Source organism: Pagrus major, chromosome 5, assembly GCF_040436345.1.
Source record: "Pagrus major chromosome 5, Pma_NU_1.0".
Classification (NCBI taxonomy): Eukaryota; Metazoa; Chordata; class Actinopteri; order Spariformes; family Sparidae; genus Pagrus; species Pagrus major.
Window position 1 is genome coordinate 37,242,512 of NC_133219.1, and position 24,408 is coordinate 37,266,919.

Below are 24,408 nucleotides of genomic sequence, written 5' to 3' on the forward strand. Positions count from 1 at the left end.
ATGCTGTATCTAGACTGTTGTTATGCCCATAACGTCGAAATGAGCTCGGCGCATTTACGTCTCGGGGAGGGACGGGGAGGTTAAATATATGAAACTTTACCGCCAGCTGTCTAGATTGTAACATATGCACAGACACACACACACACACACGACACTTGGTAGTTTTTAAATATTAATTAATGTTAATTAAGTTACTTAATGTGTTGATGTAGCGGTTAGCTAGCGAGCTAGATGCCCCCAAATCCTACACATTTGTGCTTCCACACTGGCTCAGCTACATAAAATTGGGTCTGTTGATCCTCCGTCCTGTCTCAAGACTGACCCCAGTTGTGTAAAACTATTTGTTTTTATTTACTCGTTATTTTATATTAAAAAAAACAGCAGAGATATTGACGTGGTGGGTGGAGGTTCTGTAAACTCTGTTGTACCGCGTCACGAAGGTGAATAAATCAAACTCACATCCCTACGGTAAGTTGTGTTGAAATGCCCTCAGTTGAGTCTATCAGGTTACGTGCCGCCGGAACCTACGGCAAACTCAACCAAATACAGCGCACTTTATCTAGGTGTTGGACACCAAACGTCATTTTTTTTAGCCGTATAATCAGAACAACAGTTGGGATTTTCTCATATATGCGAAAAGGGACAATGAGGCGTCATTTATAGCAGGAAGTTTACATCCTGAGAGGCGGCGCCCTGGGCACAGTGTTCCCTCTGACGTAGGTCACAGTCACAGTCGCAGCTGCCGCTGGGAACGCTCGCGCTCTGCTCTGCCTGCCAGACCGAAGAGTGAACTACCGAGCGGGCACAAGCTAGTTAGCTAACCAGGTGCTAAGTCAGCTAACTCGCAGGCAGCCCAGCATTGTACCCTTACTTACTGCCGTGGGCTGACGTTATAATGGTCGTAACGCCGACACGAGAAAGGCTAGCAACAGCTGAATGAAAGTAGCAGGTCGTTGTCGGCAGGGGGGGTGGGGGGTGTTGTTTTTAATTAGCTAGGTTGAGCTAACGCGGAAGGAATCAACACAGAGTAATCAATGGTTAGCATAACGTAACGGACACACTAGTCTGCTCGTTTTTACAAGGCTTCCTCCTGAGTAAAGGATGTCTAAACGCCTGCGAAACACTGAACTCTGCGCTGATTGCAGCGTCCCAGGTAAGATAATTCAGATCATCCCTTTAGTGTTTGGACTTAGCCTTTTTTATTTATTCACTGACGCTTGGTAATTCAACACCACTGCACTTCACACTTTGTGGTTTAATCAGATTATCAGACGTGCCCCATGCTGCTTTCTTCCTCTCGGTTAGTTAGATGTGCAGGGTGAACTGTGCTTAGTGTTGTTGTTGTTAACTGAGGATTGCATTTGGACCTGAAGCAGCTGTCTTTTTAATTGTTTCCATGCTGTTTTACTTGCTTAAAAAATCAAGTTTCAATATAAATACAGGATTTACTCAGGTTTGCCACAGGTAACAAGAGTATATGTGTTTGTAATAATGTGTGAGTGATCTTGCAGATGTTTCCAGCAAATTGAAGATGTAATCCATTATGAAATCTTATGTTAGATCAGCAGGAAACTGCTCTAACTAAACTAGGATGACTGCATCATTCATAAAAAGCCAGTGTGGGCACAGTGGCCTCCTTTCATGGTGCTTTTTGTGCACCACACAGGTGATGTTAGTACCACATGTTGACAATGTCTGAGCTTATCTACTGACAGGATTTTTTTCTTCCACCGATCCTACTTGATTAATCGATAAGTAGTGATTGACTGAAGCCTAAACTCAAATCTATTTTTTGTCAGGTTGAACTAGTCTGTTTCTTCTCTTCGGTAGCGGCTTGAAATACAGACGACGACTAAATCTTGTGCGTTATTTGACATCCGAGGAACACCAGGATCTCAAAACAGAGAATTGTTCGCTCCAAATAGTGTTACGGATGAGAGCAAAATTAAATTAACCACGTGTAATCAAATGTTTCTGTGAGAGCTGAACGAGTATTAGTTGCATTGTGAGTGCGGTACTTTCAGAAGTCCCATTTATATAGAAATGACGTGATGTTTTTCAGCAGGCGCAGGAAGCAAAACAGGATGCTGAGAGAATTGACCGCATGCTTTCAATGCAGAAGAGGGTATTTTTTTCTATTGTGGCACTGTAGTGTACTGTAAATCTGATATATTTGAGTATATCTGAATATATCTGAGTCTGAATTTACTTTAAAAATCCCTGCACTCTCTGGTTCCTTGTCTGAAGCACAAATAAAAAATCAAGAAAACCAATAACAGGTATGCTAAATATTCAGAGTTAATCAAATTTTAGTATCTTGTCCTGTCTCTCATCATGTCATCCAAACCCCCCCAGCAGCTGGCCTGGATTGCCCTTCCACACAACTGTTACCATTTGTTGGGTGTGAATATTTTTAGAGTTCGAAGATGTGGTATTAAATTTAGCAGCACTTGTCGAGGAAAGGGTAAAAGAAGCATGTCAGCAGCACCATCTCTCAGGTCCTGGTGGAGAGTAAATGAGGGGGAGACTCTGAAAAACTGGGGACCAGGTGCCAGAATGTGCTCAGCAACCCCTGCAGCTGTTCCTCCTACACCTCAGCTGCTGCTAAGACACTTAGCGTCTTCACTGTCTGTCCTGTCACAGTGCCAGACAGACACTCAATCTGTTTAACAGTTTATCGGCTATCAATAGAGTATCGTATGAATTTACAGTATTTTTTGGTCTGGAGATGTTTGCTGTGGGAAGAGTCTCGATCGAGGTGGCAGACGGCACAACTCTCTGACATTTGTGTTAAGTGAAGTATGCTAAATAGGTCGAGGTTAAGTAAACATATTTATTTTAGTCACAGCTCAGACTGCATCTTGTAAGTGCACTCTCTCTCTGTTTCTAACACACATGCATTTCCTGAATATGCAGCTGTAAAATTCTCGTCTGTCATTTTCTCTTATGTTTTGAAAGAGGAAGCTGCTCTATTACACAACAGTAAGGTCGAGGTGCTTCAACCTACAACTGCTAGGCTTCACTTCCTTTTTAGACAATGCATGGCTTTACCTAAATCTTGGGTCAATAAGGCCTTGATCCTGCTGGGCTTTGTCTTTTCTCTTCTTTGTCTGTCTTGAGTCAGATTATATCTGTCTGCACGTGTTCTGAAAGCCTCCCTCGAGGCATGTTGTGATAATCAAAAGCGATTTGCAGTCTGTAACATTTGTGCACTGTGTTGTGTTGACCGTTCATGTTATATTAGCAGCCATAATGCTTCCAGTGGTCTGAGCTCAGAGGCTTTAAAGGATGAGACTGGCATCATTCTGTTTTTTCCTTACTGTCAAAAACTCTTGATGAAATGACCGCAGTACAACTCTCAGGACGAGGGCTGCAATGGTTTGAGATTTTCACAGTACGATAACCTTCTCAGAAAATATCACAATATCCCAGAATTATTTTTATTATTATTATCAGTTACAGTGACCCTTAAAGAAATGTGATTAAAAGGGGGTTTTCTCAGGTTGAACAAACTCTGTCCTCAAGTGTAATGTCCTGATATAAACGTGAAATATATATATATGACATTTAATAACACTGATATGATACATGAATTATCACCGCAACCTTACACTTTCTACTTTTTCTTCTCAGTCTGTGGCCCCAAGGCCTTTTTCATCTTAATGAAGACATAAATCTTTAAAAACAACTCAGAATATGTAATTTAATGTTTAAAAAGCCTGAATAATTGCCCTAAACAGTGGGACATGCTGCAGTAAACAGGAGTAATTACAGTATTTGTTAGGAACTATTTTCAGCCATGGATTGATGCACATTGGTGGTTTGCTGAGTATTTTCTGGCAGCAGGACTGTTTATGTTTATTGAAATTATGTACAACACCTTGCATAACAGCGTGGAGCGCTGCTGTTTTTGGATAACAATGGAGCTCTGGGACAAAACAATATGTTGTATCAGACTTTGGCTACACAGACAATGCAGCTGCAATTAACTATTTAATTATTTTCATTATTGAGTAATCTGCCAATTATGTTCATGATTTATAGTTTAGCCTATAACATCCAAAACCCAAAGACTCTTAATTTACCGTCGTAAATGACAAAGAAAAGCACCAAATTATCACATTTAAGAAGCTGGAACCTGCAAATGTTTGACTTGACTACCTGAAAAATGGCGGAAATGATTCATTGATTATCAGAATAGTTGGCGATTTATTTTGTTTTGATCGGCTAATTGATTAATTGACTAGTTGCTGCAGCTCTAACAGACAATACTCGCAAGTGGGATGGATCTTTTTCTGGGAACTGCTGCTGAAGGTAAAAATGTAGAATAAACCCTGCCTGATCCTTCAAACATCTGTCTGAAGTAAGAGTTTCTCGGGGTCCTGTCAGTGAGGAACATAGAAAAAAGGCGAGGTGTGGTGCTTAGATCCACAAAAGCATGTCAGTGAATGAGAAGAGACGACCTGTGATACCTTTTCCACCTGACTCGGCCTCGACTATCGAGAGCTAATCAAACCCGTGAGAGCCACAGGATCTGATATTGTGCTTTTAGCTGCTTCTTAAATCACGTCTTCAGTCGGTCGTTGATTCATCAGTCAGATCACTGAGAGTGGCATGATTTTCACTTTGTGGTTTTTTTTCTCTTCCTTCTCAGAGCCTCGCTGGGCCTCTGTGAACAGGGGGGTGTTGATCTGCGATGAGTGCTGCAGCGTTCACCGGAGCCTGGGCAGACACAGCTCACAAGTCCGCCACCTGATGCACACACCATGGCCTCCCACGCAGCTACAGGTAACGTCCCCACACAGGAAACACCTGTGTAACTGTTTCAGCTGTGAGGCTTTTTGAGTTGTCAGAGGCTGAGATGTCTTCATGATCATCTCATCCTTGCACATGATCTCCGTGACTGCAGTTTCACATTCAGCAGGCCTGTGTCTTTGCTCAACATAAATCTGTTGACCACAGTTGTACATCAGATCTCACTGAGTTGTATTGATTTTTTTTTCCTCCAAAAATAGAAAGTGTTTATTCAGGAAAAGGACCTGTTAGCAGCCAGTCAGCGTTCTGCAGACAAAATCAATGGGTCACATTATACGGGTTTCTTTTTCATTTCGCTCTAGATGGTTCAGACATTATACAGCAACGGAGCAAATTCAATATGGGAGCACTCTCTTCTGGACCCTGCGTCTGTAATGAGTGGAAGACGCAAGGCCAACCCTCAGGACAAACTGCAGTGAGTCATTATCGTTTAAAAATAAAAATGGAGTACTTTTTGTTCAGTATAACATTTGTTCTGTTGATTCATTAATTGCCTCTTTCTTTGTGTTTCTTCATGTTTCGTTTTGTCCCCAAAGCCCGAACAAATCAGAGTTTATAAAAGCCAAATATCAAATGCTGGCGTTCGTCCATCGCATGCCTTGTCGGGAGGATGACAGCTCGACTGCCAAGGATCTAAGCAAGGTGAGTTGAAAACATGTTCCCTGTACGAAGCCTTATTGTTGAGCTTATCAAAAGTAATAATCATTTGTTTTTTCAGCAACTTCACTCAAGCGTACGCACCGGGAATCTGGAGACTTGTTTGCGGTTGTTATCCCTCGGAGCACAAGCTAATTTCTTTCACCCTGTAAGATTCACCACAGAAGTTTTCATCTCTACATGTACTTTTCTGTTGACTTTTTAGATCACATGGGTTTGTCATGTTACTCAACCTCTCCTCTAGGAAAAAGGAAACACTCCTTTGCATGTAGCTGCAAAGGCAGGACAAGTATCTCAGGCTGAACTATTAACTGTTTATGGGGCCGATCCTGGAGCCCCCGACAGCAATGGCAAAACTCCCATTGACTATGCAAGGTAAAGCCACTTTCAGTCACCTTTTCGATTTAACCGCAACATATTTAAGGCCTGCGATTTCACTGTTTGAGGTATATTACGAAGTTTTTTTTTAACATTTGCAGGGAAGCAGGTCAACATGAGCTCGCAGACAGACTGGTGGAGGTTCAGTATGAGCTAACCGATCGACTGGCTTTTTACCTGTGCGGGAGAAAACCAGGTAAGCAGTGAGAAATATGATGAAATAGTTTAAATCCATTAGGGCAGTACAGAATGCTGGGCACGTACTGTCGAAAACGTGCACCCATTTTTACATCTTTTTCCACAAACTGGCAGCTAACATGTCTCTTGATGCTGACGAAACACAGATACCACGTGATTCCAACAGTGTTATACTATTGGCTTTTTAAAATGATTAATTCACAATCATAATAATGTTTTAAGGAGAAGATAAACTTTTACTCTGCACCTTTCTACAAGCTCTGTAGATGTATTATTTTTAAAAATGTCACTGGTATTGCCCTACTAAAAATAAATAGGTCAAAGAATATGTGCATTTGTGGTTGGAGGGTGTGAAAGACAGGGTGTGAAAGACAAAACCTGGATACCCAATAGATTTCAACTGTGTGCTTTGTGATAACCAAATATGAACTACGTTTACATCATGCTTAATAGAAAGTGTGATGCATTTCCCGTTGATGTATCGTTGATGTTGCTGGCAGTGACCCCAAACACTCTTGTTGTTTCTTTCAGATCATAAAACCGGGCAGCACTTCATTGTTCCACAGATGGCTGACAGGTACGAAACGATAAAGCTATTAGGCGCCATCATGCCAGTCGATATTAAGTGATTTGTCTTTAAATCAACGTGTGTCTTAAGTGAAGGGGTTTAACTTGAATCGAGCCAAGAAAGTGAGAGCGGTGAGGCAGTTGTCAGGCTTGTTCGGACACGCTGTTGTGATCTCTGCAGCATCTGTTATCTGTGTTAGAGGAGAGTGAAGTGAAGTCGTTGACAAACCCAGAAAATGTGTAATTGCTGCAAATAATTAAATGCCAACCATTCTACAACAACAACTCTAACAGCCATTGCCCTTTTTCACTTAAAATGATATATTTGATCTTTTTTCTTGCTCTCTTTTGATGGATAAGGAATATGTAAGTATTAATCAGAATGAAATGTGCATTGTGTCCTCCTTAAGATTCATCAGCATGCGTTAATGAACATTTTTGTCTGTTCGCAGCAGTTTAGATTTGTCAGAACTCGCCAAGGCAGCGAAGAAGAAACTGCAGTCTGTAAGTATTTCCACAGGGTCACTGTACTGAGCTCTCTGTCCTCCCTTTTTACTTGAGTCTGACTACGTGTGATTTCCCAATTTTCATGCAGCTCAGTAATCATTTATTCGAGGAGCTCGCCATGGATGTGTATGACGAGGTGGACAGACGAGAGACGGACGCAGGTAAAGAGAAATGATCCAGTGAAAGCTGTGTCGTCTCACTCTGATATTTCCAAACCTCCGCTGGTGTTGCGGCTTCTCAACAGGACACTATTGATCTCCTATCTATTATTTGTAGTGTGGCTGGCTACGCAGAATCACAGCACCCTGGTGACGGAGACGACTGTGGTGCCCTTCCTTCCTGTGAATCCAGAGTATTCATCAACGAGAAACCAGGCAAGTCAGCTTTAAAAAAAACTCCAGTGCAAACGCTTTACATGTACTTTGAGGTAAGATTATTGCTGATGTGACTTTTTCTTTTCTTGTTCAGGGACGACAGAAGCTTGCGAGATTTAACGCACACGAATTTGCGACCCTGGTGATTGACATATTAAGTGATGCTAAGCGCAGACAACAAGGGAATTCAATAGCCAGTCCCAAAGGTCAGCATTATATTGTTACCTCATTACAAGAACGTACTGACTGTGAGGTGTAGCACACATATACAGTGATATTTCCACTCTGTGTCCCTTCATTCCAGACAATGTGGAGTTCATCCTGAAGAACATGGCTGTCAGGCATTGCAGCGACAGCCAGGACAACGACCAGCCCGACTACGATAGTGTGGCGTCCGATGAGGATACAGATCAAGAGCTCCCCTCGAGCAAAGGAGATCGGACCAAGGTATCGAGGCTTCCCTTTCACAAATGAAAACCTTGAAAGGGTTAAGCCCTTTCACACATGCAGTCTATCCCTGAAACGTACAGGAACATCTCCTGCATGCGGTCGTGTGTGAACGGGAGCGAGGCTTGATATTCAGGGAAAGCTCTACGGCTGTTTCCCACCTCAAGAACTAGTATCATTTCAGCGAAAATACAGTACAGTACTTAATTACCAGCAAACTATGTATGAAAGAGGCCAAAGTCTCTCTCTCGATGCCTTCACCTATTTAACTCCTCTCTCCAACAGAGCCTGGACTCTGACCTCTCAGACAGCCCCATCACTATGCACGAATACATGGAGGTGAAAAACGCGCTCTCTGCCTCCGAAGCTAAGATCCAGCACCTCATGAAAGCCAACAGCAACCTGAGCGACGAGCTGAGGCTGATGCAGAAAAAGGTATCCACCGCGCTGCACCAATAAGGTCACTAACACCGGGGGGCCGGACCGAGGGGGGGCCACAGTGGTCAGCAGTGGGATCACGCTCTGGTGTGGAGGCCCAGCCTGCGGCTTGTAACGAGGGGCCGTGCTATCTGAACAGGAATGCTCTGTTGTGAGATAAGGCTGCTGCGACACCCTGCTGGTCCGCCCTCTGTTTTGGCCAGCATGTTTAATTTCTACACTTGAATGTAAACTAGACTTTTTTCTTTCTTTTTTTTTGTTTTGTTGGTTTGTTTAATGGATCTGAGAAGAACAAATGCACCCTTACTCCAGTTAACAAAAACAGTTTAGTCCCTCTTTTTGTAATAAATAGAGTCAAAGCTGTCTAATGTTACTAACAAGCATGTTTTAAGAAGAAGCATGACACGATTGACAGTATTTTTTTTTTAACCTTTTCTTAGTTCATAGTGACTAACTGAAATTGTATGTGTGTGACTTGCTTCATCACATATGCTTCATCTGTGTTTACTGCATAGAAAATGTTGTTGGATGATTTTCTGTAGTAGATGTGAAATTTTTTACTTGTTTTCTAAGTGGTCACATTTCCTAGAGAGTTCATAGAAAGTACAAACCTGGAGTTATGTTACTGTGTGACAGTAAACTGCTGTTAAGTGTGAGGTTCTGCACAAATGTTTGCAATCTTGCTAAACCTAAACTATTCTGAATATGATGATTTTTGGCCACAGATATACGCATGTTGAAGCTTCAAGTATTTTTTTTTTCTTGTGTTAAAATTGCTTTAATTTGGCTGTTTGGACGACGCATGCAGGTTTTTTTTTTGTCTCTCCTAAATCTTCTCTAATGAAATCTGTTTTGTGTGGCTCTGGGGTCGTTGTGCGCTCCCCTGCAGTAGACGTACAGCACTGTACTGTAGCGTACCTTAATGTTTCTGATGATGTGATTTGGTGTTGTGTTAGCTTAAAGTTGAGCAGATTCACAAAGACGACATTCAGATAAACAGGACGAGGCTCGTGATGACATACTGTAGAAGTCAAATGACAAACACACCGTATTGTGGATGTTGTTTTCTTTAGCCTTTACAAAACATTGTCAGTCAGCTGGAGGTTAGTAACTAAACCATACTTACACAAGATCTTCCATTCACTTTGCACTGAATGCAAGTAGTTGCATTGATTTAGTCTGTTTTTTTTTCCTCACCCAAACTGTCGTATCCTTGGCGAAATCTTCTTGATTTTGTTTGTTCTTGGATGCCTCCTGTTCTCTCATAATTCTTTGACTTGAACTTCACCCGTGTTGCTCACCTATGCAACAGTCTTTTGCTTGCTTATTACTTGCTTTTGCATTTCTTAGATCAAGAGTAAATCCTGCCCAAAGCAAAAATTCATGTTATTCCTACGATCTTAGGAGTTCTTTAACACTCAACACTTGATGGAATATGAAATTCACGGGAAAATATTCTCCAGCATTTTTCTAAGTCATTCTGTAAGTCATTGAAGCAGCTTCAGGCTCTATATATTAATGACTTGGGCTGAAGAATTAACCCAAATAAATGCAATGTTCAAAAGGCAGGAGCTGCAATTGTTTGATAAAGGTAAAATGTAAAATGTGTAACAACTTATCCATTTTTTTGAGAGCAATATCCAAACATTGTCTGAAATTTCTAAATCATGGGAATAACAAAAATTCAAAGAGTAGCTTTCAAATTTTACAAAATGATACCCGCAAAGATGTGTTTTATTTCTGCCAAATGAAAACCTTTAAAATAAATGACTTTAAGAAGGCTGACAGGAGCAGATTGTGAAAGAAGAATCTGAATATTTTGAGGAATAATGGGATAAAAGCTGATATGTTATGCTGTAAAGATGAAGTGATTCAGAACAGGTTGTAGAGAAAATGTAGCCCAATATCATGGAAAATATGGCACTAATAAAAATGATTGTTACACTGAGCCGCTTGAAACTTTCATCCACTGATATGATTTGTTGTCCGCCTAATAATACCAACAATCCTGTCTCATTAGAGATCAATCAAGTCTATAACACACATATTAACTTGATATAAAAATCTACATATGCATAAAGTGACTGAATATAAGAACAAAGAGAAACCAAGACAGCGGGTTTGTTGGTATTAATAGACGGACTGATTATATCGGTGGATGACGGATTCAAGATTTTCTGTGTCACAGTGATTCTTATTGCCGCCACATTTCCCCAGTATTGAGCTAAATGTTCCCTACTTGGGAACAAAGCTTGCTTTGCTCAGAGCGCGTCTTAGTGTGTTGCTGACCGTCTCTTCCAGCTGCACTCTCTGCAAAGCGAGAACACCTCTCTCAGGCGGCAGGTCACAACCAATATCTATCAGATCCCCAGCGGTTCAGACTACCCTGACCCCTCCAGCCCCTCAGCCCTGAAACGCCGGCAGTCAGCGCGGGCCAGTCGGCCCATGTCTATGTATGAGACCGGCTCGGGCCTGAAGCCCTATCTCCCTAAAGGGGAAAATCCCTACCCAGAGGAGGGTATCCCCAACCTGCAACCCTTCCCACCTCATGTAAGTAAGACCTGTTCCCTGCTTCTCCTTTGCCATTTCCTCTCCTCAGCCCTGTTTCCACCACTTTCCCTCATGTCTTCACCCCGTGTGCAAACCTTTCTTCCTGCCTATTCTTGTACTTCCTTCCTCATTTTCCCCACTGGGCACTTCTTCAAAGAAAGATTCATCCAACTGCACAATGTCCTGCGTTTTAGACACGGCCAGCCACATTTCATCTTGTCCAGATACATATTTCAAAACCATTATCTGCATATATGTGTTGTTACACTGGAGTGCTGCTTTTTTTGTCAGACCAAACGTAGTTGTAAACTCACGCAGATGCTGTTATTCTGATATACTTTGAAGGTTTGTACTGTGTTTTGTGATGATGAAGCATTAAAACTACCATACAAACACTGTGTTTTTTGTAATGCATGATAATTTCACAAACTCACAATCTTCTCATCCGTTTCATCTCTCTCTTTGATTTTGTATATTGAAATGTGAGACTGTTAATCCTTCTCTCCTGGTGCTATTCTCTGGATGGATTAACTCCCCGGCCTTTCAGTCATGTTTTCTTTTCCAGGATGCTGAGTTCAGAGAGGAACCGCTCATGAATTCAGCAAATAAATGTAGGAGGATGATCTGTTCACACGACTAAGCTCTTTTAAATAATCTACATAGCATTGATTTTAACCTTCGCCCTCTTAAGACAGAGAATTTTTTTAATCCTGAACTTAATGGTCATGCTCAGCGCACAGATAGCTTCTCATCAACTCCATTGTCAACGTAAAGTATCCGAACGAGCCACATCTGGAAGAATTCATCTCACTCTTTTAGTTTGTTTCTCTTTTAATTTAAGGAACCCGTGTCCTTAAAATGTGATTTGAACCCTGTCTTTAGACGGAAAGGGGCGCTTTTGTGACCACCTCTTCATCCCTCCCCTCATTTCCATCCACCCTGTCTTGGTCGAAGGACGAGAGTGCTCAAAAGGTTAAGTACATCCTCGCTCGGCCCACATCTTGTGGGGCGAAGCAAATCCACTTCGAGCCCTTTACAATTTCTACCTCTTCCCCCTCCCTCACTTTCCTCTGTCCTCCTCTATGCTGCTCCTTATCTGCCCTGCTGCATGAGCCACCCCCTCCACCAGCTGCCATCACCATCAGATACTTGCCTCCATCGGCATCATCCTCATGGCGAGGCTAAACGACTGGAGTTGTGTGGTTTTGTGAAGGCAGAACCTGACTGCTGAATGTCTCGCTGAAAAGTTGCGCTTGTGATGCAGCACCTGCTAATTTTAATGCTTTCTTTCTTTACTCCAGAAACCTGAGTAGCAGATGACCTGGAGACAATTTGATTGTACAAAGTTTGGTAGTAATAAAACAACCACCTGTCTGTGAAAAGACAGGAAAAATGTAATTGTAAAATGTATATTTTATACTTATTTTTCATTTCAACACTCTGAGCAGATCTTTTCACGCTCTAACAAATGCTTGGCCATGTTGCACAGTGAGCCTCCAACAGCATGCTCTCACTTCCTCCAGTAACACACGAACATGTTTTTTTTATAGTCTATAAAGATTTGTCTTGAAGTAAAACAGAGCAAAGATTTATCTGAACATCTGTGTGAAAACCAAGTTTCCTCAAGCAATCTTATGCGTGCTGCATTTTGTTCTGCATACAAGAGGAGGATTATGTTTGGATTCCTGGACATTGATTGAAAGGGTATGAATATGTTTTACAGCAGGTCCTGTGTGGCTTGAGGGTACTTTCTCTGCTTCCTGTTTCTAAATGAAGCTTTGAGTCTGATCGTCAGTCTCTATAAAGTTAAAGGGTAACTCCACCCATTGACACACTGTTTACTGTTTACAGATCTCGAGGAGTTCGACTGCATATGTGAAAAAAGTAGTATAAAGCTTTCTGTGGCTTTATCAGATTACATGCAGCTTCCTCAAGAGCCGCAAAAGACTTTATACTACTTTTCTCACATGTGAAGTCGCCAAGATCTGTAAACACACTTTAATGTTGAAAACGGGTGGAGTTACTCTTTAAAGTTTCTACGTACGCCATTCTCTGCTAACAGATGTCGCACTGGAGCACCAGAATCTCAGACCTAAACAAATGCTAGCGTCGGTCACGGCAATTATATTGCTCTTCTCAAAGCCACCAGACTCCAGTGACAAAAACACTCATTTTACCTCGGAGACCACTGTGAAACTCACTTAATTCAAACTCAACAGAAACAAAATGTAACTCACTAAAAATATCTTGGTCAACCCTGCCACTGTTCCAACAATCACCAGCTGTAGTTTGGTTGAAATAAACCCTTAATTCACCAAGTTAGATGTGAAAATATTCTGCCTCGTCACAGCGTTTTCCCGCCAGACAATAGAAACATATTCAGCTGCAGAGTGACCAGAATACATGTATCGTTACTATTAATTTGCTAGCTATCCTGCTAACAACATCTACTTAAAACATCTGGTAAAATATCCTTTAGGTAAAGTTTGAGGGTGTGAACTAAGAGAGGTCACTCTGTTAGTGGAGGGCCAACAGTTTCACAGGGAGTGACTTGTGTGCATCGACATGCATGCCAGCGTTGCCAGATTTGAACTGTTAAACTATCACGCCAGAGGCTTAAAATTATTATATTTTCAGGAAAATTATCGTACACAAGTCATAACCACAAGAATAAATGTCTACACACATTCGTTTTTTAAAAAGCAAGCTGATGTAGCTATGATGCATGGAAGGACATATCCACGACTATTATTCTGACAGTTTTTGTGATAGCCTACTCAAAAGCCCGTTCATATTCTGCATTAAAACAGTTAAGGCCATAAGCTAAACCTTTAGTGAGAAAGTTCAAACTCCAGGGGCAGCCATGTTGGCAAATCACGTTCATCCTCATAGTCTACATCGAGCATGACTGGCTGGAAAGAGGTCACGTAGAATCCATATTTTGCTTTTCTGGTCATGTCAGGAAATTAATTAAAATGGTAAGATATTAGACCATAAAACCAACTACTAATATGTATATATTGAAATATAATTGTCACAAAATGGTCAGATTACTGATCGTACATCATACAGAGGTCAAAACGATTCAAATATGATAATATCGTGCATCAGGCAAGGTTGAGGACAGAGAAACACAAAAAGAGGAAGTGGGACTTGAGTGAAATGCATGTTATCTGCTCTATAATGTTCTGACTCTCATATAGAAACTTTAAGTTACAGTGAACAGATAACAAGGATTCATATCTGGTGTGAAAGGCGTTCGTGTGATGCACTCAACAGTGGTGTTGCATTTGATTAAGTTTCATTCATGAAGTCATCCGATCCTCGACTTCCCCTCCTCGCATAATGACCCTCCGGGGTCTACTTCACTTCAGTTTAAAGGATGAGTCAGGCCTGTGTGTGTCATGGTTCTTATGTAATGTTTCCAGCCATGTGTTGCTGATTATCAGTATTGGCTTTTTGTTTATTCGCCATGAATCCATCCTTTACGAAAGTCAGCATGAAAGCTGATGTGAAGAACTCTGCATAATCTGTTTTACTAACCCTGAACTGAACGCTTTAACTTAATGATGTGCTTCTTGCTTCACAGCTTTATTGGCTTGTTTCATTCAGAATTACCTTCATCGCTCTCACTTGTTTACATTTCAATTTGACATGCAACAAACATAAAAAGGGCACATTTACAATACGTATGTGCTTTTTCCTTGTTGATGAGTTTTACGTGCAGCTGTTTCTGATTTACATCGTCTCACATTGGACGTCTCCCACGACACACATTATCAGTTTTTTCTGCCTTCTCTTCCTTCTAGGCCACAAAGTTAGAGAAGCAAAGCAGCATGCCGGAAAGTGACTATGACAATACATTCAATGACTCTGAGATGGATGATTCGGGGTAAGAGCATCACCCAGAATCATGTGTTAGTTTGTGCTAACTGACAAAGGGAAAGACAAATAGACCGTGTGCTGTACACAGTACAGAGGGATTTTGGCAGCGGACGTGATTTCTGAACTTTCCTCTGCAGTTTGAGCAGGAGAGCGAGGCTGAGGAGCAGCGGCTGGCTGGGGGAGGGCAGCTCCATCCCTGAGCTGGATGATCTGGAGATGGAGCCAGATCCCACGCTTCCCAGCACGGAGGACGTCATCCGCAAAACCGAGCAGATCACCAAGAATATCCAAGAGCTGCTGCGAGCTGCTCAGGAGAACAAACATGACAGGTCAGAATCTGAAGTTCAGGATCTGTTTTTTTTAGCTTTCATTTCCTTGCCTCCATTTTAAACCTTTAGTTCCTCTTCGTTCATCATTATTCTGTTATTATTAGTTGCCTTTATCTTCTATCATTTCCCCTTTTGTCGGTTATCTTCACTCTTCCCCTTCATTCTACTTCCACTTCCACTGTTTTGGTGTCACGGTGTCCCCGTCCCTCACCTCTGTGAGCAGACCATGTGAGCGTGAAGGCGTGCGTCGACTCAGGCACAGCCTGGGATGTTTCAGCACTCTGGTGCCCTGGGCTGAGAAGGCTCCCCCTCCCCTTCAGCCGCTCAGCCTCCGGTCCCCTGACCCCACCTCCTGGTACTCTGGCCTCTGTCCCTGCCTCCCAGGCACAGTTTTATTTTCCTCTCCCTCACACAGTTTCTGCCTCATCTTTGTCCTTCTGTCTCACCTGCTAACAAGCTGTCTCTTTTTCTCTGATGTGCTGCTGAATGCGTTGAGTTTAAAAAGACCTTGAATTTTCTTTAGCTAGTTGTTGATAAGTTGCATCTATGCATTGACTTGGTTTTGATATGTAGGGGACTGTATTTGATGTAACACATTTATTCAGGCTGATGTTAATGCTGTGTAGCCCTTATTATTTAATAAAAACGTGTTGTCGAATAAAAGTGTGATGCACTTACATTGCTAAAAATGTCTGTTAGATAGCATGACCTGGTAGTTGATGTTAACCTGAAGTCGAACATGATAATGCACGGTGTGTTGTGAGTACTATGAAGCACCTTGCTCTGCATGTAAGAGCTTTTGGGTAATTCATATTTTATCATTATAGTAATAATTTTATGAGTGTGACATGAATTTGTTGAACTCATAGACAAATCTCTCCTCACAGCTTCATACCCTGCTCAGAAAGAATACATGTGGCTGTAACAGAAATGGCCGCCCTCTTTCCTAAGGTACGGAAACACGTTTGAATGTATTTTGCTGCCTCCCTTTACACAAATCTGTTGACTTTTCAGCAGAAAAGTCTATTAAAAACAATATATTTTAACCTTCCTCTGCAGAAGCCACGCTCAGAGACTGTGAGAGGATCTCTGCGCTTGTTGACCTCCAGTGCGTACCGGCTTCAGAGCGAGTGCAGGAAGGCGTTGCCTTCAGAGGGCTGCCCGGGACCGGACATGCAGCTGGTCACCCAGCAGGTCATCCAATGTGCTTATGACATTGCCAAGGCAGCGAAGCAGCTTGTCACCATCACCACAAAGGAGAATACCAACTAACAGCACTTACAGGGCTGCAAAGCCGTCAGCATCTCAGTTTTGTTCCTATATATATATTTTTAATGATTTTGTTGGTTTTTGTATTTGTGGTATAGGCATGCGTTGTTTGTTTTTTTAATTTATGGATAAATATTGACTATTTAAAGCCAACTCTGGACAAAATCTGAGCATTTAGGGAAAAATCAGCAACTATACTTAGGGATACCCAGCTGTTAGGATAGCACAACTTCTCTTCAGATAAAATAATGAAAACAAATCACGCTGCAGCAGCGAGCAGGCAGGGAACTGTAAAGGTTTCTTAAAGGTGCAATATGTAAGAATTATGTAAATTACAATTATCAACAGAATATGAAGATATAACAGTGTCGATGTTATCTGTTGAACTTAGCATGCTAACTGGCTAGCTCCTAGCCATTTTGTACCTCAAGACGTTATGGTCTGATAGTAAAAAGCACCAACAATCCCCTCGCGGTCTGAGCTCCCAGCCTGGGTAGAGTTAGCATAAACAATCGCTCGCTGCACCGTTAACAGAGCTTACAAGCTAACGGCGGCTAGCTGTGTGTTAGCAGCAATTAGCAGCTGTTTGGAGTATGAATTCGACAGGTGGCCAACTCTTACATATTGCACCTTTTTGAATTATTCTAACAATTAGAGTAAAACTTACTTTAATCATTTGATAATGTAAATACCTTTTACTAAGAGAAACGATTAAGCACAGTACAGTAAATCCAAATGATGATATCGGTTAATGTTATCAGTCCAAAGACAGACATGGATGCTGAAAAGCCATAAACGAGCCATGAATCCACTGTCATTGAATGCTGTCGCTAACACTCTTGTAGCTAAAGGAGCTTCCTCCCATTAATTGCACTGTGCGAGCATCGTCACACTGTCGAGTCGAATCTCCCAAAAACAAACTGACCATGTAGTTAACTTGCATTAAATGTCGGGGACTTCATTTATGCACACTATGTAGCTCTGCAATGCTAATGTTTGTTGCAATCGAAGAAGCTATTTATATGGTTTGTACCCTGTCCAAGTGTAATCCGGTCTGCAGTGCACTTATTGCAGCTATTTATGTGTTTGCCCATATGTCAAGTCAGTGAATGCAAATAACACTTGGTCAGGGGCCAAGTTATATTCTTCACCAGCGCCAAGATGTTGTTGTATTAAGTTAAAAAGATTTTGGTGTGTTTCCAACAGGCTCCACACTGTATTGTATTCTGTGGTTCTTGTGTGCCATTGCAGTGTTGGTATGTTATCCTCAGCTAACAGCCATGTTGTCTGTATGTCCACGTGTTCTGTGCTCCGTTCTGTTGCTGCTAGTTTTGTATTCAGTGTGCAACATATGGGATAGAACTACAGTCGTCTCCTGTATAATTGTGCGAACCCAACGTTCATCCTCATCCAGTGTTTCAAGAGTTCAGTGTCATGTTGAATTCTGGTCAAGGTAATGTCCCTCTCTGTACTTGAATGTAGTGCAGGGATGTTTGTGATGCAGCTGTGAAGTTGCACTTTGGGAAAAATAATTATTTTCTAAATAAACTTAATTTATAACTATACTCTGATGTGGTTTTGCATTCATCATGTTTCACTACGTGTTGCCTTATTAACAAGAATTACTGCCACGTGGTTGTATGTCCCCGTGCACCAGTCAAGTTGCGACTCCTGAGCTATGGCATTGAAATAAAGGCCAGAACATTTTATGCAGAACATTATGATGTCACAAAATTAAAATACTGAATTAATTTTAAGAGTTTTATTCAAAACAGTCTACAGATTCAGGATAGAAAATATATAAAGCTCTAAAAGTGCAAAAAAAATCATCAATTATTTTCTACATTGGCAAAACAACCAGCATTAAATTTTACATCAAGATGGCACAAAATATTTCCTCATAACCAACATGAAGGATTCAGTCTTAAAGAGGCATTAAAGGACAAGTTCACATTTTTACCAGTCCACCTTAAAACTATACTCGCATGTCCAGATGTGTATTCAAAGAGTTATTGGTCAGTTCAAATGTCTTACAAGAAATTCTTCCAAACATAGTCCAGGAGAATAAAAAGAAGAATACTGGACTGAAGGAAAAGATCTCCACTTGATTTGATGATTTAAATGCATGTTTACATTCAATGAGGACTGTAGATATTATCCCCCATCAGTAACCTGTCATCATGATAGGGATGGATCTCTTAATGATGTCGACAGGAGGAACAACTACAGAGACCACAAACTGTTAACATTTACATGACCATGCGAGTATTTTTTGAGGCACGCTTGGAAAAATGTGAAACTACAATTCTGTTTTGATTTCAGTCTTGCAGGTTTCTCATGTCCAGGCTGATCGAGGTCTGCTGTGAACCTGAAAGAGACAGTTTGAGGCATACGTTAATGTTGAATTATAATCATTTGGGGTCTCCGGTTTCCTGTAGCTTGACTTTCATTGTTTACCTTCTCGTGGTATCCTTTCTTGGCCATCCTCTGCATCTCCAGCCTCAGCTCCTCCTCCTGGACTTGAAGAGCCTCCCTGTCCTCCTCCTCCTCCTGCTCTATCCTGCACTGCTCCTCCCACTGCTCCTGGCGCTTCTGCTCCACCTACAGTATACACACATGAACAACTTTAGGTCTCAGGTGTACATACAGTCTTTGTTTTCCCAAATTAACTTTGGTGTGGGGAGAAACAAAGTGTGATGAAAACACTATTCACTAACCTGAGTATTTATCTCTTGCATCCGTGCTGTCCTGCGGCCCTCCTCTTGCTCTTTTTCCCAGCGTCTGGTCTCCCTCTCCTGCTCCAGCTCCTGGATCAGCTCCTCTCGTCTCCTCAGGGACTCCTCCTGAGCGTCGCGATTCTTCTGCATTTTCAGCTCCAGCTGCTGCTGTCTCCCCGCAAGCACCTTTCCGTGAAGACGAAAGGAGAGCTTTTCTTTAGCTGTCACATCCTTTGAAGTACACTCATTTGATTTGAAGCCTATCTTACCTCTTGCATGAGCCGTTCTCTGGCTTTTCTCTCCTTCTCCCACTGTGCTTCTCGTTTCTCCCACACACGCTGAGCTTCTTCCCTAAGATAGTTGAGACACGTTGGTTTATATTTGAGGAGAAGCAGGAGTCCTTACCTGCAGAGTCAGGATATAGTGAATCCTGGTGCTCACCTGTGTAGGATGTCAAACTCGGCCTCCCTCTCCTGCTCCAACTGAAGCTGCTCTTCAATCACGCGTTTCATCCAGGCAGCGTCAGCGACGGCTCTTTCCCTTCTTGCGGTCTCCATCCTCCTGTCCTCCTGCTCTCCTTCCAGCAAGGCTGCCAGGATCTTACGGTCGGCTTCCTGGTTGGTGCAGATTAATTTAAGGTAGGAGAAAGGGAAGTTAGATTACATGTAGAATAATATTCTGCATCAAAAGAAGGTGAATTAGACGAACCAATTCCTCCTGCACTTGCTGGGCCCTCCGCTTCAGCTGAGCACGATATTGCCGGATCAAGAAACGCCTGGTGGGACATACATCCAATGAATCAAATGCCTCACCCTCACTGGAGAATCATCTCACTCATCACAGCTTCCTTTACCCCATCTCAGACTTCTTCCGCCTCTCCTCCATGTCCCTCCTTTCCTCCTCCATCTTCTCCAGCTCCCACTGCTTGACAAGCAGAGCCTCTTGCTCTTTCTTCAGACGAGTTGCCTGAGAGAGAAGAAAATGCTTCAAAAACACATCTGCAAAATCACTTTTCACAGCAGAAACTCTTTGTCCGAACTCTGAATACCTCCGCTTCCCTCAGCTTCAGTTCTTCCATCTGTTCGCGAAGTTCTTCAGCCCTCTTCCGCTCCTCTGCGTTCCTTTTCTCCTCTGCTTGTTTCATCCTCTCCAGAGCCTCTTTTCGGGTCCTCTCGTACTCATTTTCAAAGCGTCTCTTCTCCTTCTGCGCTGCCACTTCTTGCTACATGTTGAGAAGGAGATGGGTCACTCACAGTAGGTGTCTAAACTTTCTCAATTATGTACCATGTTGATGGGATTGAGCAGAGTGGATTTCAGACCTGATACTGTGCTCACAGCTGACAGGAGCAGCGTTTGATTAAAAATTGATTTGCTACATAAATAATTAGTCAAGTAAAAGGATAATGACTAAAATTAAAGACGTACAGGTCTTATGTATCATCACTGACTTGACTGAGGTGATACGAGGACATTTCTCCACAGTTTGGTTTGAATTAAACTGAGTATTGTACACAAACTCACAAGCTTCAAGTGTGACAAAGGATCTAAAGGTCAAAAACAGCTTTAATGCATCATGGTTATTAAAACACTTGAATGAACAGACGCTGAACCGTTTCGTCTGGCAGCAGTGACACACGTCTTACCTCTTTCTTCTCAGATATCTGCTCCTGCCATTGGCCGACAACATGATCTTTATGTAATGCTGACTCGACCTGTGGACAGATTAAAAGAGGAGTAGTGACAAAGATGAGAAAGAGATACTGATGAACTCGAACCTTGGCGGAAGGGACACCAGAACATTTTATTCTCTTGAGTCAACGCTGGACTCAGGTTAACAAAAAAGTCATGGAATATCCGCATCACAAGCCCTATTAGTTTCCAGATCAAGTGAAGTCTTGACGAAAAGAGTCTGTTTTCTCTCCTTGCGGAGCTCTTTAGACGCACAGGATGGTCATAAGATTCCCTGAGGCCCGTTTATCACTTCATCAACAGTCAGACTTTGAGGTAAGAGATTTGGCTACTTGTCACTTTTGCATGAATAGTTTAAAGTGAGCTACCTCTCGCAACTCTGGGTTGTTTTTCTTCCAGTGTTCCCTCAGCAACTCTTGTGCAAGCTAGGGACAAAAACAAAGAGAGAGGAAATAAATGTGATAAACTGACAGTAGAGCATCGTGATGCAGCGCTGGAAGAGAAATATCTAACCTTTTTTCTTCTTTCCTCTCTCGCTGAACGCAGGTCGTCAGTTTTTTGCACCAGCTGACTTGCCAATGTGCTCCTGTCAGGAACCAGTTCCCTGAGCTCCGCCTCCAGCCGGTCCTGCTCCTCTTGAAGCATGGCCCTGAGCCGATTCCTGCGCTGCTCCAGGCTGGCCTTCTTTTCCTCCTTCAGTCTCTGTTTATGGTACGCTGACATACTGACAAAACAGTGGGGGGATAAATGACTTAGGTTGTTTTTCTCCGGCATCATGTTCTGCAGAGAACATACTTGGGACATTGCACTACGAGATTATGCCAGCCTTATGTTTGTTTATTGCTCACTGGGGCGGAACAATTAATTGAAATATCAGCAAAATTGCAGTATGGCCCAGTGCAATATCTAAACCGTATGAGCTGCAATTTTTTAACAGGGTATGTGTCACAACATACCATAATAAATGCATTGTGGTGCTACAGAGATGCCCCCGACCTGAAAATTAATATTCTCCTGATGCAGGGAATATGTTTGTTTTGCACAGACTCCAGAAAAAATTGCATCATCATCATTAGATTTTTTCCAGTTAAATTTTTCCTACTCAAATTGCAACTCATATCGCAATATCTGTCACAGCAACGGCAATATGTTTTCTTTTGCACATTGTTCGGCCGTATTATTCTCACACACACACACACACACTGATAGAACATACACAGGCTTAAGGGAAGACACACTGATATTCTGTGCACCTACCGTATAATCAACAAGCAACTAAATGCTGAAAAAGAGGCAGTGACTTACACGCTTTTACTTCCAGTATATAATTATCACGTCTGTATTATTATTATTATCTCCGTCACGGAGGTTGTGTTTTACCTGTGTCCGTTTGTTTGTGCATCGGGTGGTTTGTCAGCAGGATTTCACAAGAACTACTGAATGGATTTCAACAAAGCTTGGATGGAGGATGTGTCTCGGGCCAAAGACCAAATTAACCTTTGATGCAGATCTGGATTAAGGCACGGACCCAGAAATGTTTTCTCACTTTCTTTAATATTGCGAAATAGGCGTTTTTCTGTCCATGCAGTCCTGAAGTAGAGGACATTTTTGTTGATTTCTCAGGGAATCATTTATGGATCTTGATGTAAAAAAAAAAAAAATCAGGCGTATTGAGGTATATCCTAATAAAAATCTATTATTTTTCACAACACAATGGAGATTATGATTCCATCTGCATTGTTTTGTTGTCCTGGTGATTGGCTGTTACAGATTTGGTGATCTTAAAATATGGTTAAGCAGTTCATCAGGGTTCCCACTCTTTTCTAGAGATCATTTTCCAGGACTGTTTCAGTGACGATCTAGCTGGTACGACAGACAGGGAGCACGCCAATACTCTAATATGTTCCTTAATTAATCAATTTATAACCCCCTTGCCTTTTTCTCTTGTGAACTACAGTGTATTATCCATGGCTACCTGAAGACCAATAACTGAAGAGCATGAACACCAGTAACCACGGGTTGCTTGAAGTTTTGCTTTCATCAAGTAAATAAACAAAAGAAAAAATAAGATAAAGTCTCTTAAAACGAACAACTCACTGTTTTCTTTTTAAGAAATATCTACCTTTTTATAATACTATACACTACACTACTAATACTATACTGTATTGCATAGTTTTGGTTTCAGGACAACTGTTTTCCAGGTTTTCCAGGACGCGTGGGAACCCTGTTAATGGGAGGTACATATGATTGGGAGCATTACTTTGTGTATCACTGCTTCTTTTCAAATGTTTGACCACTTTTGTAACACAGGGACCCTTTACATATGGGATGTTTACTTACAGAGCCATCTAAGGAAGGGCAGAGGAAGAGAAAAGGGTATAAAAGAAATCATGTAGAGGCCCTCTACTTACCCACTATATGAGTTATGTGCATGAAGGTGAAAGAAAACAGAAAACATCAACAAAAACAATAACAAGCACTAACTCTGAATGGATTATTGTGGCTGCATTGCTTCATCTTATAATGTTTCTGTATGCATGGTGAACTCATGGTAACAGAGGGGGTCCGAGGCTGTCCGTGGTTACATTACCTCTGCTGGAAGGAGTGACGGGAGCTCCACGCCGCCTGCTTCTCGCTGCGGACACTCTGCTCTCTGAAGTACTGAGCGTGCAGCTCCCACTGCTGCCGCCACCGGGCCTCCTGCTCCCGCTGCCGGGCCAGCTGTGCGGCCAGCGTCCGGGACCGGCTGGGCACATGGGCCGAGAGGGTCGGCAGAGCCATAGACCTGAATCACAGTCAACATACATTATTATAAGCAGTAGATAACTACCTCAACCTGATCCTGACTAACGTCCCTTATTAACTAAGCGCTAACGATAACTTACTCCTCTCACTACGCAGCAACTCCTCCGTAGTAAAGTTGAACTTCACAGCTCGATAAATAACACGTACTTACACTTTGGGTGCTTAAGTCGGTTTCCTTCTCCTGATATTTGTTAAAATAAATCGTCCTTTTGTGTTTTTCTGCACAGTAACATCGCCTGTACACAATCCTCCAGTTCTCCTTAGTTACCGACGAATCACTTCCTAGTTACTCCCACGCTACGGGATGCAGTAAGGGTCAAAATTACTCCCTGGTTCAAAAACGCAAAACGTGTTTTCTTCACACATAATGTTGTTTTTAATGCATTATAAGTCTTACTTTACGTCCTAGGATTAATTCAAACTTCTCGGATATTTATTCCGAGAAATTTAAAATATTTCAGTATGATAATTGATTTGAGACACATCGATATTATTATTATTATTGTTAATATTATTATTATTTTATTTAATTTTAGTCATTTATTTGTCTTTTTTTTCTTTCTTGTTTCCTCAGAATTGCACAATATGAGACCCCTAATATATAATATGGATCCAGTCAGGGATAGATATATAGCTTTAATTCCAATAAATGTAGAAACAGGAGTATTGATAATTAATTGGTTTAAGACACACAGAGGTGTTTTAATGGAGAACATACAGAAAAAAACCCTCTTCGACTTTAGACAAATATATCAACAAATGTGGATAATATATTGTTTATCT

The 24,408-nt window shown here is 41.8% G+C and overlaps 2 protein-coding genes across 8 annotated transcripts; one reads left to right on the plus strand and one right to left on the minus strand.

Moving 5' to 3' along the window:
• Positions 1 to 776: 776 nt before the first annotated feature.
• Positions 777 to 17,979, plus strand: git2a (G protein-coupled receptor kinase interacting ArfGAP 2a). Of its 7 annotated transcripts, XM_073465674.1 has the most exons (21): positions 1,015 to 1,153; positions 4,655 to 4,788; positions 5,118 to 5,230; positions 5,352 to 5,457; positions 5,534 to 5,620; positions 5,717 to 5,847; positions 5,952 to 6,046; positions 6,580 to 6,625; positions 7,068 to 7,119; positions 7,211 to 7,283; positions 7,399 to 7,496; positions 7,591 to 7,702; positions 7,801 to 7,943; positions 8,229 to 8,378; positions 10,683 to 10,931; positions 11,814 to 11,903; positions 14,741 to 14,823; positions 14,954 to 15,145; positions 15,369 to 15,500; positions 16,033 to 16,096; positions 16,205 to 16,513. In XM_073465674.1, the coding sequence occupies exons 1-21, from the start codon at positions 1,102 to 1,104 to the stop codon at positions 16,415 to 16,417; spliced, it is 2,415 nt and encodes an 804-aa protein (XP_073321775.1). In that variant the 5' UTR covers positions 1,015 to 1,101; the 3' UTR covers positions 16,418 to 16,513. The 7 variants fall into 7 exon arrangements, with proteins under 7 accessions (XP_073321773.1, XP_073321775.1, XP_073321770.1 ...); XM_073465669.1 differs by lacking the exon at positions 15,369 to 15,500; XM_073465675.1 differs by lacking the exon at positions 11,814 to 11,903 and having other exon boundaries at positions 15,366 to 15,500.
• A 182-nt stretch (positions 17,980 to 18,161) lies between these two features.
• On the minus strand, positions 18,162 to 23,871 carry tchp (trichoplein, keratin filament binding). Its single transcript, XM_073466331.1, has 13 exons — positions 23,777 to 23,871; positions 23,411 to 23,605; positions 21,334 to 21,544; positions 21,189 to 21,245; positions 20,775 to 20,843; positions 20,180 to 20,353; positions 19,985 to 20,097; positions 19,840 to 19,906; positions 19,573 to 19,745; positions 19,401 to 19,482; positions 19,132 to 19,317; positions 18,872 to 19,015; positions 18,162 to 18,782 (listed from the first exon to the last, which is right to left on the minus strand). The coding sequence occupies exons 2-13, from the start codon at positions 23,599 to 23,601 to the stop codon at positions 18,750 to 18,752; spliced, it is 1,500 nt and encodes a 499-aa protein (XP_073322432.1). The 5' UTR covers positions 23,602 to 23,605; positions 23,777 to 23,871; the 3' UTR covers positions 18,162 to 18,749.
• Between the last annotated feature and the right edge of the window lie 537 nt (positions 23,872 to 24,408).